The sequence below is a fragment of the Eleginops maclovinus genome, chromosome 22, assembly GCF_036324505.1.
Source record: "Eleginops maclovinus isolate JMC-PN-2008 ecotype Puerto Natales chromosome 22, JC_Emac_rtc_rv5, whole genome shotgun sequence".
Taxonomy (NCBI): Eukaryota; Metazoa; Chordata; class Actinopteri; order Perciformes; family Eleginopidae; genus Eleginops; species Eleginops maclovinus.
Genome location: NC_086370.1, coordinates 4,452,576 through 4,467,486, shown reverse-complemented (window position 1 = coordinate 4,467,486; position 14,911 = coordinate 4,452,576). Strand labels below are relative to the sequence as shown.

General features: G+C 39.8%; 1 protein-coding gene across 1 annotated transcript in view; it reads right to left on the bottom strand.

Annotated features, from left to right (window-relative positions):
- The window catches only part of LOC134859250 (kinase non-catalytic C-lobe domain-containing protein 1), a 51,490-nt gene extending 37,179 nt beyond the window's left edge, over nt 1-14,311 (bottom strand). The window contains exons 1-6 of the mRNA XM_063875641.1: nt 14,207-14,311; nt 7,935-7,993; nt 6,079-6,225; nt 2,942-3,059; nt 2,713-2,852; nt 1,001-1,615 (exon numbers count right to left, since the gene is read on the bottom strand). Coding sequence (XP_063731711.1) covers nt 1,001-1,615; nt 2,713-2,852; nt 2,942-3,059; nt 6,079-6,225; nt 7,935-7,993; nt 14,207-14,222 — 1,095 coding nt within the window. The 5' untranslated portion in view covers nt 14,223-14,311. The remainder of the gene's footprint in view (nt 1-1,000; nt 1,616-2,712; nt 2,853-2,941; nt 3,060-6,078; nt 6,226-7,934; nt 7,994-14,206) is intronic.
- Between the last annotated feature and the right edge of the window lie 600 nt (nt 14,312-14,911).

Genomic DNA, 14,911 nt, shown 5'->3' with positions numbered 1-14,911 from the left:
TTCATTTTTGGAGAAGTTCAATGTCCATTTTGAACTTGAAAAAATATATGCATCCATTGTAATAGATCTTTAAAACCAGGAAAATACACTATTATAACGTTCTCCTAAATCCAAGTGATATGCAGCCTTATTCCTCTACATCAGATAGTGTTAATATATTTCCCAGCCCTGAGGGAATTAATAGGCTTACTTACCACCTATCACCCACAGTGTGGCCATCTGTTAGCAAGTCACCAAATGTTGATATTTAGGTCACATAGGACTCCAAATATGCACTCCGATTGTAGTCCTCCGTATATTTTGTCAGTCTAACAGCTTTTTATTTAGCTTAACTCAAGCTACTACTGATGGTATTTTAGTGAAGACACCTGACTAAAAATAAACGTGTTAATATTAACTTTCCCAATTCTAAACTGAGTCTGGCCACCACCTTAAAAACTGCTTCTTGTTTTTATGTTTCTCTTTCACAGCTACTCTTATTAACAGAAAGACGTTTTAGTGGGCCTCCAATAAAGCTGTGCAGTGATGACTTATTTTTGTACGCTGACCTGGAAGTTAGAACTCCATATGTCTCCTTGACAAAAAGCAATGGGATTTTCTATTTCTCTTTCGGAATATTGCAGAAAATAAGCTCATTGGCCATAACCAATGTTTATGATACAAAATCTCCAGATTTTAAATCAACAAAACTAACGTTAGACTATAAACAAACAACACCACAGTCAAATGTCTAAGCTAAAGGCTAAGCTAAAGGCTAAGCTAAAGGCTAAGCTAAAGGCTAAGCTAAATGTTCGTTTTTTTATGTTGTGGAAAAACATTTGAAAATCTCTTAAGTTGTGTCAATTACTGACCTTATTTCTGGCATCTAACCCAAAACATGTTGAAAAAACCTTGACAGACAGTAGCTACGAGGGAACTGGGAGTGATAAAATGCTAACACTATAGTATTAAATCACTAGACAAGACTCGAAGGTCTGAGCACCACCTGGCACTGCCTCACCTCATCCTGGGATTCTTCATTTAGGCACAGCATGCTTTTGGTCATGTAGTTATTGGGAATGTAGAGGCTGTGGTTCAACGAGCTCTGTTCCTCAGAAGAGTCCTGTTCCATGTCCAGCTCCTGACAGGAAGTACAGGAAGAGGCTGAATCCTGGGTGCAGTCCTTAGAATCACAATCATTGCACCCTTGGGTCTTTGTTTCCCCACTGCATAAAGTCTCTGCAGCGTCCTCAGATCCTCGGGACTCTTCTGTGTAATCCTCGGTGTAACTACGGGGGTAAGACTCACAGGACCTGCCCCGATCCAGTCTCGGACCTCTGCTGCTCCACATGGACTCACAGCTCAAGTGTTCATCCGTTCCGATCTCCGTGAGGTCGGACACGGGTACGCTGATATCTCCGTGAGTTGGAGGGGAGAGACAGGGGGGGTTGTTGGAGTCTGGGACCGAGCAGGAGCGGTTCAGAGCCCCCCTCCCTCTGTTCTGCCTCTGCTGGACTCTCCTCCGCACCGGGGAGATGTTGTGGGACCGGCAGTCCAGCTCATCTGCCAGGGTCATGCAGTCTCCATCACCTTCCATATCCTCCGCCCACAAAGAGGAGTCCCAGCCCTGGCACACCTGCAGATTGAGAGTGAGAATACAGTCATTTAATTCAACGGAATGCAAAAATGAACCCTATTACTATTTATCATTTTCCGATAAATAGTTGGGTTTAACAAGAGAACATATAGAAGCTCAAGATGAACGATTCTTTCACCAAGGCCCTGAAATTATTTATTATGGATTGGAATTAATAAGATTTGATCAATACAAATGATCGATTCCTTTTTTGGATCTGATTCTGGATTCTGGATTCAATCATTGATTCCTGATCAATGATTGGGTGGAAAAAGAGAACATATTGAAGGCTCCTGAGTTTTTTCTACCACATCCCACATACATGAACTTATTAAGGATTTTACTTAAAGGATGTATTTATTGATTCCTGATGAGTTGAAAAAAGAAAGGTTCAGGACTCTTTGTTTGTTTTACCATCACCCGAAAAAGTATTATTTACTTATCAATTATTTATTACGGATGGGAGTTAAAAATATTGTATCCATCATTCTTTTTTCCCTCACTTTATCTGCTGTTGTAATATTGCAGTTTTCCCTGTTCCTTTATCAATTTCTCTTACTGATCTGATTATTTATTGATTCATTTATTGATTGTGATTTCTTGTTTTTCTGGGGAACAGAAAGCATATTGTACAGATTAGGGTCCAGACCAACTTTTTTTTACTATTGTCCCGAAAGGTTGGATTTATTAAGGATGGGAGCTGAGATCTTGATTGTATGTTAAATGTTTGTTTCCTTGTATTGTGTCTTAATGTCTGTCCTTGTTTGATGTTGCAAATGGAGTTACTGTGATGCAAGAAACATTTCTGACTTGATCTGACATTGAAGCATTATCATAATCTGATTCTTTATCATTTCCTAGTATATATCTTATAAATGTATAACTTACAAAAGGAAAAGGAGAACACATTGTACAGTAGGCTCCAGATTAACAAATTTGTATCACCGTCTCAAAACTAAAAAAAAAAGATTTCAATTTTTGCTTTGCTGATGGATCAGTCTAACAAAGTCCCAACTGTTTGCTGCAAATACTAAAACCCTTTATTCAACATAGCAGCAGCTTCCTAAAAATGGTTACAGCTAAACACTGACACCTACCTGCTGCCTGGACAGTCCGTTAGCTCTAACAGAACTCTCAACACACTGGTCTTTGGTGTTATCGTCAGAGCTCATTCTCTTAAGCAGACATCTGGGTTTTGGATGCTGCCACCTCGCCTCCCAGGAGCTTTCCTGTCCGTCTGTGGATATGCAAAGAAAGCAATTAAAGCCAGGAGGAGTCGCAGCACAGGTCAAACAGTGACGTGGTAATTAAGATGATAAAAAGCACCTTGAAAGGTTGACACTGATTCTATGGAGAGCACGCGCCGCCCAACAGAAGACAGTTTCCGGCACACAGCTGTAGAGGAGGTATGAGACAGCCTTGCTTCAGCCAGACAGAGGATGTCCTGTGGGAGTATTAATCAGAAATGTGTAATATTTGAAATAGAAAAACAACAACATTATAATGCGAATGTTTATATTAGGATAGAAGTTGTAGTGTAGGACTGAGTGATTTGCCCTGACACAGCATTTCAACTCGAAGTTACTAAAGAGCGCTGACTCACTACATACAGTGCCAATGAGATAATTTAACAGTCATGAGAGAAAAATAGATTTAAAAGAAAGAGACAGACATAATTGTGTTTCATGTGAATATGACAGCCTTTAACATGGGTATTCGAGAGCATTTCTTACATATACAGCTCTGGAAAAATTAAGAGACCACTTCAGTATTATCAGTTTCTCTGGTTTTGCGATTTCATTTCTTTGAGTTAAATAAACTACTGAGAGTTGAACTCAACAGACACTGGAATGGCTGCCATACATGTAGAGATAAAGATTTACAAATAAATTGTGTAGTGGTCTCTTGGTTTTCTGTGTATATAATAGACATTTACATGTGTGTGACAGTTTGACATCTTTTGAGTATTCATGAGAGCGTTTCACATTTCAAATGAGAGAATTTGTTCCAGTTTTGTGAGGGTGTTTTATATCTGTATGTGAATTGTTTTTCTGAAAATGTCCCTAGCGGTCTCTCATCCATAATTACCTACCAGGGCTGACCCCATCCTCTTGCTCAGGATGACTAGGTGTATCTTTTTGCCCATTTTTTTAAAGGTATTTTGGAAATCCTTTGTGGTTGCTAAAATAAAGTGTATTGGTACTATTTATTACAAGTCATTAACAAACCTTTTCATAAAATAATTGCGGCTCCACAAAAGTGAAAGTCAAGGTTCGAAGCTGAACTCAGATTGAATGGCAGCAGCTTGTCTCAGCTTTAAATGAATAGATACGCTATTCCAAGGATTGCGGGCAGCCATTGTTAAGGATACACCCCTTTTTTTTCCTCATACGAATGTCTGAACATCCACAAGCAGCTGGTTAGCCGAGAAGGTGGATCCAGCCCACATCTTTATTCTCAAGCAATATCTTATTCAAGCCCGAAACTGACAGGAAGCCAGTGGAAGGAGGCCAATACTGGCGTTATGTGATCACACTTTCCTTTCCCAGTTGGAATATGTTCCAACTGCAGATAACAAAGACACGACTGTTCTCCACCCACATACAAAGCATTACAGTATTCTGATCAAGGGGTAATAAAAGCATCTCTTAAAATCATTGGGAAAGAGATGGGCCTTTACTTGGCTAAATGTCTTAAAATGGCAATAGAGTTCCCTTTATTTAGCTTCAATCTTTATAAAGTATATGTTGATTGCACATTGTAATGGCTGTATTAAAGCGTCTGTGTTTGGGTTAGCCACAGACATCGACTGCATCACTGACTTCCAGAGCGCATTTTGCTAACTGCTAACTCAACAAAATAGCAACAGTAGCGATCCCCAGCTAGCAATTGTGGGAACTGTACAAACTCTACCTGACAAAAGAGCCTCGTTGATGGAGAAGGTGAAGGCGAACAGTGATAACGAAACATTTTTCCGACTAAGCTACATCAATAAGTAGTAAACCTGCCTACTTATCAATACTGTCTGGTTGTTGTACTCTGCCTTTATTACACGGCTTAGTTGAATACTCGATTCCGATTGGTCAATTTGGACATTTCAGAGGTTGTTAGGTAAGGGATAGTGTGCAGAGAGGCGGCCATTATTGGAAAAGAACCCCTAACAGGGTGATCATGAACCCTGACGCGAAGCGGATGGATCTTGATCTTCCTGAAGGGTGTTCCAAGGCACACCAACAGCTGGAACTAGGATAACAACAACTTTACGGCAGCTCTGATCAAGTTGTCTGTGACTCTCCAAGTCAGTTCATAGTTTTTTTTCAACTAACAAGTCCTTAAACACTACCGAGCCCGTACTGTGTTCCTGTTAGTGTTTACTTCCTTTCTGTCTGCTTCTGCTCATTTATCTGACGTTGAACGGTCCGTCTTTTAACCTCTTTCCTTTCTCTCTTGATCCTCCATAGCAACAGTCATTATAGTGCTTAACAACAGTCTGTGCTACTGTCATATTGTCCTCTGAAAAGTCCAAATTGACCAATCAGAATCGAATATTCAACTAAGCCATGTAATACTACTCAATAACACACCACTGCTAATCAAAATAATGACCGTTGCTAAGGAGGAACAAGGGAGAGAAGAAAAGAGGTTAAAGAGAAATCAACAGAAGAAAACAGACAGGAAGTAAGCAGTAAAGGTAACAGCAGAAGAAGAGGAGCAGGAAGTAAACATAACAGGAACACTGGATGTTTAAAGCCTGGTTCATGGAAAAGAAAATGTGAACCGACTTGGACAGTTACAGAAAACCTCGATCAGTGCTGCTGTCTGTTTAAGTTATGTTGTTGTCGATGCCGTTCCAGGCGTTTTTTTCGTTGATGACGGCCTCGCTGCAAATGATCCCTTACTTATCACAGCACTGACATCAGAGTTTCCCGCGGATTCTTAATGCTGTTTCTTAATTTGGACAGTAACGTAAGCCAGGCAGCTAGCGTTCGCCATGTTGCTCATGCTATATGGACAGGCAAATGGATCCACTTCCTTATATAAAAATCAACAGGCAGACAATGTGTCAACGTCTCCGTTACACAGTCTGATTGGAAACAGATGCAGTGTCTCCTGTGTTGTTGACTTTCTGAGAAACACAGACCACTATCCCAACTTGAAATGCTCGAGAGTTGAAAAGCTTTAACTGAAAAAAGGAACCCCTGTAACTGATGTGTTTAAGAAATGTTAAGGACCTGTAAAAAACTAAATTCTTATCAAAAGGCCTATTGTGAGAAGCCAACAGAACAACCAAACAAACACTTGAAACGATTATATTTCAGAAAATTCACTCCTCTTTCTCTTGTTACCATGACAACCAAATTGCTCGAAAGAGTTCTCGAAAGAGGTTATTCCACACACACATCTTCACACCTTTCTATAAATCATTCTGGCAGTTAAGAACAGTCAGCAGTGTTTTTTTATACCTGCAGGAGAGGCCTGTCCTCCGGCTTCTCCTCCTGCATCTGCTCCAGCAGCCTCTGAATTTCTTCCCCCAGCTCTGCCTCCAGCTCTGGCTCGATGACAAAGTTCAGTGCAGCAGTGAGCGTGGAGCCCAGAGAGTAAACATGGCCCTGCAGCCGGTGATAAAGGAGGAGAAAACACAGTCAAGTACAGAGATCTGAATCCATGCAAAGGCTAGGAGAACAGAACTCTTACCATTTTGGGTAGTAATTGTCATGACAGAGCTTTTGTTTTGCCTTGCTGCAGCCACAGGGGATATTATGGTCAGCTGTGAGGCAGCAGCGGATTTGAACCAGGCGCTTCTGAGTTCACATAATCATCACTCCCTACATTTGAAGTGGACTGCACCCGTACTTATGTGGTAAGCTCATGTGCAAGACGGATCCCAGTGTGGGTCACCAAAATAGAAGCGTAAACACTCAGCTGAAGGTCTTAACCTCTGTTTTGCTTTCACCATTACCTCGCCAACCCGTAATATCTCCCTTGGGAAAAACACATTGGAAAAAACACGGGAAGCAGAAGACGGTATTTGTTTGTTAGACATATTGGGGATTTTAACAGAAAGTTACATTAACTACATTAAAATGCAAGGTTTATTTTAAATTCGGTGGCAGAACTCTACTCCAGATTGATTTACGTTTTGGATTTATTTATTTTCATGGTACATTTGTACAGAGAAACAACAATTTTTTCAAACAAGTCCCATTAACTTCAGCAAAAATGATTGCCTTCAAGACTCAAATGACACATGTAGTGTCTAAAAATGTTGGCCCATACAATAATATAAACATTTTAAAAGTGTAATCTTTATTTGACACAGCATTTATGTAATACTTCAAGCAGTTCAGCCTGTCTGCTTGTTGAATACATCAGGTTGATTTAAATTGTACTTTTCAGGTTGAATTCACATGGTTCAATGTACTTTCTTACTTTGCATTAAAGCGTCAGCTAAATTAATATTATATGATGTCAGTTATTGAGTATATTGGCAAGTGCTGCCCGCAAATTTAAGATAAAATACCTTTAGGAGTTTCAAGCAGCAACAGGGTAAATATATATCTATATATATATATATATTTAAAAGAGTGAAAAATAGGACAGTAAAGAAATAATAAAATAATAAAAATAATAAAATAAAATAATAAAACATTTAATATAGAATAATTTATCAACTAAGATATCATTTACATAGATATTTCACCTGTCTACATATCTGTGTATATGTACATTCACCTGTTCTGAGTTTAACTCATGTCATTTTTGTGATTTCTATTCATAAAATTACTACATGTTTATTCTTATTTTATTATATTTTCAGTATTTATTTTATCCCTTATGTACTATCTGTGTTTCTGTCTCATTCTGTTGGTGCTAGGACAGCTGAATCTCGCTAAGGAGATCAATAAAGGTCCATCTTATCTTATCTTAACTACAGAAGGTCAACATTTTTAGTTAGAAATATAACCGTAAAAGAAACCTAAACAAACCTAATGTGCTTAAAACAAGCAGATATAGACCTGATCCAAAAAACAGATGCAGAAAAAGTACTAACCTTCATACTATTAACCCCAAAAAAGTACAGTCCATGCATGTTACAGTACTGCCTTCTTTCTCTTACCTATTATCAGGTAGAGGTGACAGAGGTTAATTGGTAGCTGAATGATGGTTGGCTTATATGGATGATTATAGGTGAGGTAAGAGGACAAACAGACTCTTAGCAAACTTCACCAAGGTGCCTGTGACTGCGCTGTACTTTCCCAGGGGTAGTGGTGCAACTGTGACCAAAATAAGGTCTATAAGAAGACTTAGCATCTCTCACCTCAAACGTGCTTCCCGTGTTGTCATATTCCGGAGGCACGAAGGAACCTTCTGGATCATCTGCAAGGTTGAAAACACACCTATTAACTGCACTGAAAAGAATATTATGAAGTCATCAAAAAGGAAGCTAGCAGTGCATTTGATGTGAGCACTATGATGTATGTTCATGACAGTTCTGTGCTTTAACCCACTTGCTAAGAATCTACCGTAATGAGATGAAAGTCAGAGGGATATTCTAAAGAACAATGGTCCAGTGAGATAGAGCAGCTGTGTTCCTTCATTGGCATAATTTGTGTCAGAGATAATCCCTGACAGACAAGACAGGAGCTATCCGCGGATCAGAAGATGAAGTAGCCGCGGAGGAGCAGTGACGCATCCTCTTCTTCGTCTTCCTCCTCAAATAGGGCACTGCTCATGCTGGCTATGAGCAGGGGACACGGGTACATAAAACTGACATTGACCTTTTGTTTCCTGACCAATACCTGCCTAAAAACCATATAGTATTGATTTACCTCACCCCATGCGGTGAACATATCGACCAGATACTTAGCCCAATTGCTCCTGATGGCATGGCCAATGGTATATGCCATCTTGTATTTGTAAAAGCTCTTTATGAGGTCACAAAAACTGAAAAAAGCTCTGCATATACAGTCCATTTAACCTTTCCATCGACCATTCGTTTAACAGCTGTATAGTACGCTATAATCGCTGTCATTGTTCTATGGCCTGGTTCAGATCAACCTCCAACTTTCCAGTGTTAAATATTGCTAGGTAACGATACACCCTCCTCTAGCACCTGCCTGATTGGGGCTGGGCATGTGCAATTTAAGCCCCCAGGAAGTGCTCAGGAAGATGAAGCTAATTTTCCTGTCTGCAAAATGGTCATACTGCTTCTGTGTCAGTCTGTGACATCATTGTCCAAAATTAATTACATTTTTTTCCAATTGACAATGGGAAAGAAGCGTCTGGTAAATCGACTACCCATTATGATCACTTGAATATCCCTTATTTAAATCATTAGGGCCTTAATCCAATAAATTCTCCCTCTCTTTTCATTTGACTGATCCAATATCTGCAATGATGCTTTGGATTGCATGCAGGGGTGATGGAAAACACTGGTGCCCACTCTACTGTAGATGGGCCCATATGCAGGTGCTTTTGCTCTTGAAAGTAAGGCATATTTCAATTTGAATAGGAATGAACAGGGCCTGGCCTCCAACACTGTATCCAATTCTCTGTATACAACCACGTGAAACTACTAACAAGCTACTTCCATCATTGATTTAGCATGCAGTGTTGTTTTTCTGAACTGAGGGTGGACATAGCTAACGACTGAAACATGTCACTTCCTTTTCATCCTTCTGTACATGGTCAGCACCCAATCTGGCAAGATGTACAGATCAGGTAACAGGTAAAACGTGTTCTAGGTAGCGGTGATGTGCTAATCATTGATAACTAATTATCAGATCAGTGCATAGACTTGTAAGCTCTAAGATACCAGATCTTGCGTTGAATCAGAAGTGATTCTAGTAATGGTATCAGAACAGTTCTATTGGAGGCAAAAGGCAAGAGAGGTTGTACTGAGAGTTATAGGATGAGGGGGGGGGGGGGGTAAAGTGGGTCATGACAGATCTGGGTTTGCCTGGATTTATGATTTTCCACACCCAGGTGTAGTGAGGCTAGCAGATCTCCGTTTCTCCTCTCCTCCTTAGCCTTATTTATCTCAACTCTTTTCTTGTTCTATCCTTCCCTTTCACCTTTCTTTCTCACTGATCTTCTCACTTCTCCTCTTGTCCTTCTTATCCTTCCTTTAGTTTTGCTCTCTAGTCCTTTTGTCACATCTCTTATTTCAGTTTCCTTCTCTTTATTTTGCTCTCTACAGCTGCTAAGAATAAATTGATCACTGGTCAACTCCTGAAAAGAATCTGCAACTTTTCTGAAAGGCGATGTATCAGATCAGGTGTTTTTTTTAAACAAAAGTCATAATTCTCTAATTCCAGTTTCTTAAATGTAAAAAATCTGAGGTCTCTTTACTCTTTGATGACAGTAAACAGAGTAAGTAAGGCATTTAAAGTCTCCTCTTTGGGAAACACCATTTTCTAAACCTTATAAAGACTAAATAGCTTTTCGACTGATGGAGAAAATCAGCAGATTAATCATCAGAAGAAGAGATAATTGGTTGCATCCTTAATCTCCTCTTTTCCCATTTGTTTCCACTCATCTGTTTTACTTGTCCTTTATACTCTTCTCCTCTATTTTAAATTTACTTCCCAAACATTTAAATTCTTCTTGCAAATTCTTTAACTTCCTTTCCTCCTTTCCTCTTTTCTTTTGTATCCTCTTTATTCCTTTTAGTTTACACTTCCTTCACATTCCCCTTTCCTTCACCACGTCTCCTTAAATTCCTATTTTCCTTATCCCCTTTATTCTAGTCTCCTGTCATTTCCCTTTACCCTTCCATTCCAATTAATCTCCACTCAACTCCTTCCAAACCTCCCTCCATCCCTTTATTTGGCTCTAAAAAGTGAACTTTTATTCCCGTGATCTTTTCCTTTCCTCCTCTGTCTTAACCTCTACCTCCTCTCATTTACTGATTTCCTCTCCTCTTTACTTTTTTCCTATCCACTCCTCCAATGCTTTCTATCTCCTCCCAAAGAGGCTGAAACATGTTGCATCCCTTTGTAGCCAGGACAACCTTCAGCACAGTAAAAAGAAAGGGTGTGATGGTGTGAGCGTGGTGAGTCATGCATGCCTCCACAATTCAGCACAACAGGTAATATGAGCTGAGCAATATTGCTGATTCAACACACTGTCCAAAAAGGCTGATCACAAAGTCCAGTTTGTATTACAATTGGAACAGCTAGGCGATGTATCAGATAAAGTATATTTTAAAATGGTAAACAGCATCTTTTTATTCCAGATTCTTAAATGTCAATAATTTCAGGTCTCTTTACTATCTGACGACATTAAACGGAGTATCTTTGGACAGAACAAGACATTTAAAGCTTTCATATTTGGGAAACACCATTTTCTTTACCATCAATGGAAAAATAATCAATGTAATAATTATCAACAAAATGGAATCAGAAATTGATCAGCTTTGGATTGTTTTTGTCATCTTTAAGTGAAAACCCCTCAGTGGGCCAAATGTTGCGCCAATTCAACCCAGTCTCACACATAAACATGTAATAGCTAGTCCAGCAGCGTCTCAGTAAGTAGGGGCTTGGACTGGTAATCGTAGGGTCGCCGGTTCAAGTCCCCGAACAGACTTGAAAATATGGAGGGTGGACTGCTACTTGGAGAGGTCCCAGTTCACCTCCTAGTGTCTGCTGTGGTGTCCTTGAGCAAGGCACCGGACACCTCCAACCCCCCCTCCCCATTGCTCCCCGGGCGCTGCACAATAGCTGCCCACTGCTCCTAGCACTACGATGGGTTAAATGCAGACAATTTCACTGTGTGTGCTCTGCTGTGTGCATGTATGTGACAATAAAGAGGGTTTCATCCTCCGATTCTATCTACCTAGCTCCGTTTGTCCACAGGGCAAGCCGTACTCATTTAACGAATAACCCTTTCAAGACTACATTTCTGGCGAGACGTGTATATTCTACTTTCAGAATCTAAGTCCAGTGGGCTGGTCCTGTGTAGGATCTATAGTTTGATAGATATTACGGAGATTACTTCAGGTCTCGCCAGGCAAACGTATGCTCTGCACGCTGCTCGTCAGTTCTCACGGTATTTCCGGTCTTGGAGTTATCACTTAGATTTCAGCTGTCAAGGACGCAGCTGTCGTTGCATACACCTGGAAGTAACATATTCTCACTACCAATTTGTCATATATTGACGTTTGGTCAGGATCCCATCTTGGCGTTACTTTCAAACGCACTGGGAAGCCCTTCAGCGTCACAATTATTGTTTTTTCTTCTTAATTTTTATTGTATAATGTCGGACTTTTCGCCATCAGTGAGGAAGAGAGTCAAAAAGTTGGAGCAGCTCATCCGACCGTCCCTTTTTTGTTCATTTCCATTTCAAAATAAAGCTTATATTGTGTTCGTTATTATTATTTGGTTTTTACCATCGGTGTCCACCATGTTGTTTTCTTTTTACGCTGGGAAAGTTGACGATCACGTGACATGGGAACTGGCCATTAGAAATATATACCAAAAAAATACGTATCCATGTCACGTCTTGAGAGGGTTATTCGTTAAATGAGTACGTCTTGCCCTGTGGACCAACGTATCTATTACACGTTTATGTGTGAGACTGGGTTGGCCAATTGGTACATTGCTGATGCGTTCACTGCCCTCAGTAAAATACTATTCTGCCGCATATGAAGAGCGTGTTTCAGTACGAGCACGGGATTGGCCAGAGAATAGTACGAAAGACTGAAATGTCATCCCAATCGCACAAAGAGCTCAATTAAAATGGAATTAACGGGAAACTGTGAGAGCAAAGTGTTGTGATGAATGATTTAGGCACTGTGTGTTCAGAATGAACATGAGAAGGGTAAATGTAGGCTCTGTTTTTATCCACAGGATGAATCACAGCCGGAGGATTGAACATGATCTGATAAAGCAGCGTGACAACAGATGAAGCCGCGAAGGACTTTAGCTGACAGAGCAATCAAAGCATCTCTTCAAAGGCTCTCTAGTACTGGTGGGAGATGTGTGCCTGGATAGAAAAACGGATAAAACACTAATTCTATTCTGGCCGTGTAATGTGGTAATTTGATCATATGTGTTTGGAGGTTGACTGCGCATAGACTTACCAAGCAGTTGCCACAACAACGACCCCCCTAGCAACCTCCATCACTGGCAATCGATGCTTGAATTTATAGAGAGGGTATGAGAAATAGAAAGAAATGGCAAAAGGAACGAAACAAGAGGTGACGGATAATTGCTAGGTAGGATGCTTTTCATTAGTTGGGGAAAAGCCTGAAGGAAGATGTTGTGTGTGCAATCAGAACAGACCTGGGCAAAACCTTATCGATCCAATGAGACGCTGATGTGTTTTCGAGCAAGGACTTGATAATTGAAACTGACACAGATCAAGGAGAAAGAAGAAAGAAAACGATGCCTTCTCTTCAAGCAAAAACTCAATTTTTTGCACTAAAGAACTACTTGCACTACCGTCAAACTGTGTTGATTGTGTCGAACATATGTATATATTACTTAGTTTTGTTTTGTGTACCCCTTTTTACCCACCCTTTTTTCTCTAGGCTTTATCTTTTTATGTTATATGTTCTTTTATATTTGCACTGTGGGACTGACAGAAACGCTATTTCAATGTTCTGTATGTATAACACATGTGGAAACTTTGACAATAAAGTGAACTTTGACTTTGACTTTGATTTACAGACAACCAAACATGTAGCCCTTTATAGGGCAGTCGTTGAAATACTTTGAAATACAAAATTTCAACCCAAGAGTGTTATTGGAGGACATAACAAGACCTTTTTACTTGTTTGACAATTTTCTTTTTTTTTCATTTTCATGTAGTAAATCAAGGTCAATGAATTTACCATACATGGTTCCTTGCCTGTTTGTAGTAAAAATAATTTCAAGAAGTGTTTTTATAAGAAATACAAGAAAAATGCCTATAAAGGTGAAAGAAACATTCATTTTATAACATAATAGCATAACATAGGCACTTCAATTATATACAATGCCACAGAGAAACTACACATCTCAGAACCTGACCCTCCCTTGGAAGAATACGTCCAGCTCTGCTCTGAAACCAGATGCATGTTCATCACTAGGGTGGGGTGTGGAGTCATTTCTAATGAATGATGATCTTCGCTTATTGGCTGGGAGAAAACCACATGCTTCTCAAACTCACTGAGTCGCGGGGGGACGCCATGTTTGGTGTGTGCGGAAGTTACCAAAAATGGTTTTTCGGCCCATGAAGGGTTAAGCTAGAAAAAATATAAATAACTGTAGTAGTTGGAGAGCGTGGACCTTTGCCAAAGCCAAATACTCTATCCCAAAAATATCAACAAGTCGGCATGTATCCGCTCTGTGATTCTGATCAACTCCAAAACGAAATGGCCTGTGCTTCATACTTGAACAAAGTTTCATAAAGACAGGGCAGTGATTTCTTTCTGTAATCCTGCTGACAAAATTCTGACCAAAAAACTGCAATGAAAACCCAATGTCCTTGGCGAAGATAAAAATAAACAGATAAAAATATAAGGCAAAAAGTGCAAACTAAGGGGTTTACAAAGTCCTGAAAGGGGTTTCATAATTGCAGTTGAGTGTGTCAGTGCTGTGGACTCACCGCTGAGTTGTTCCATGAAGCAAACGTTCCCATGACCGTTGAAGGCCAGAGTGTCCGGCGTTATGCACAGCGTGTGGAACAGGTGGGAGGGTCGGATGCTCTGCAGCGCTAGGACACACTCTGCACACACCGCCCACACCTCGTCCTCACACAGACAGCAGTCCCGCAGTGACAGGATGTCCGCCAGAGACACATTCTCCTGTGGAAACACACATATGATAAAAGTTCCGGTGGGCATACATACTGTACACACATGGTTTGCATTATAGTCAGGTGATGTGAAATGCTGAGGATTGAGTTGTGTTAAGTACAATAAACAAAGTCAACATAAATACAACTAGTTTGTCTTTAGTAAATTGAACTAACTGGTAAATAAACTGAAATCACCTTGTTAAGTAAATACCTGAGTTCAGTAAATCACAATAACTGTGTTAAGTAAATACAAAGTTAAGATGGAAATGTGCTTCAATAACCCGTGAACATAATTAAATTAAGTAAATTAGATATTGAAATATATATATATATTTAAAGTATTAATTAATTCCATGTTGTACAGGTCAGAAAGCAGCAAAACACAATAACTCATTATGGTTGTGCCTTACACACGCCTACTGACCCAACATTTTCTGTGGTTTTTATGCTTAATCTTTTTTTGTTCTTATTTAGTCTCTTTGTTTTTTGTTGGAGCATTGAAAAGAGGTCAGA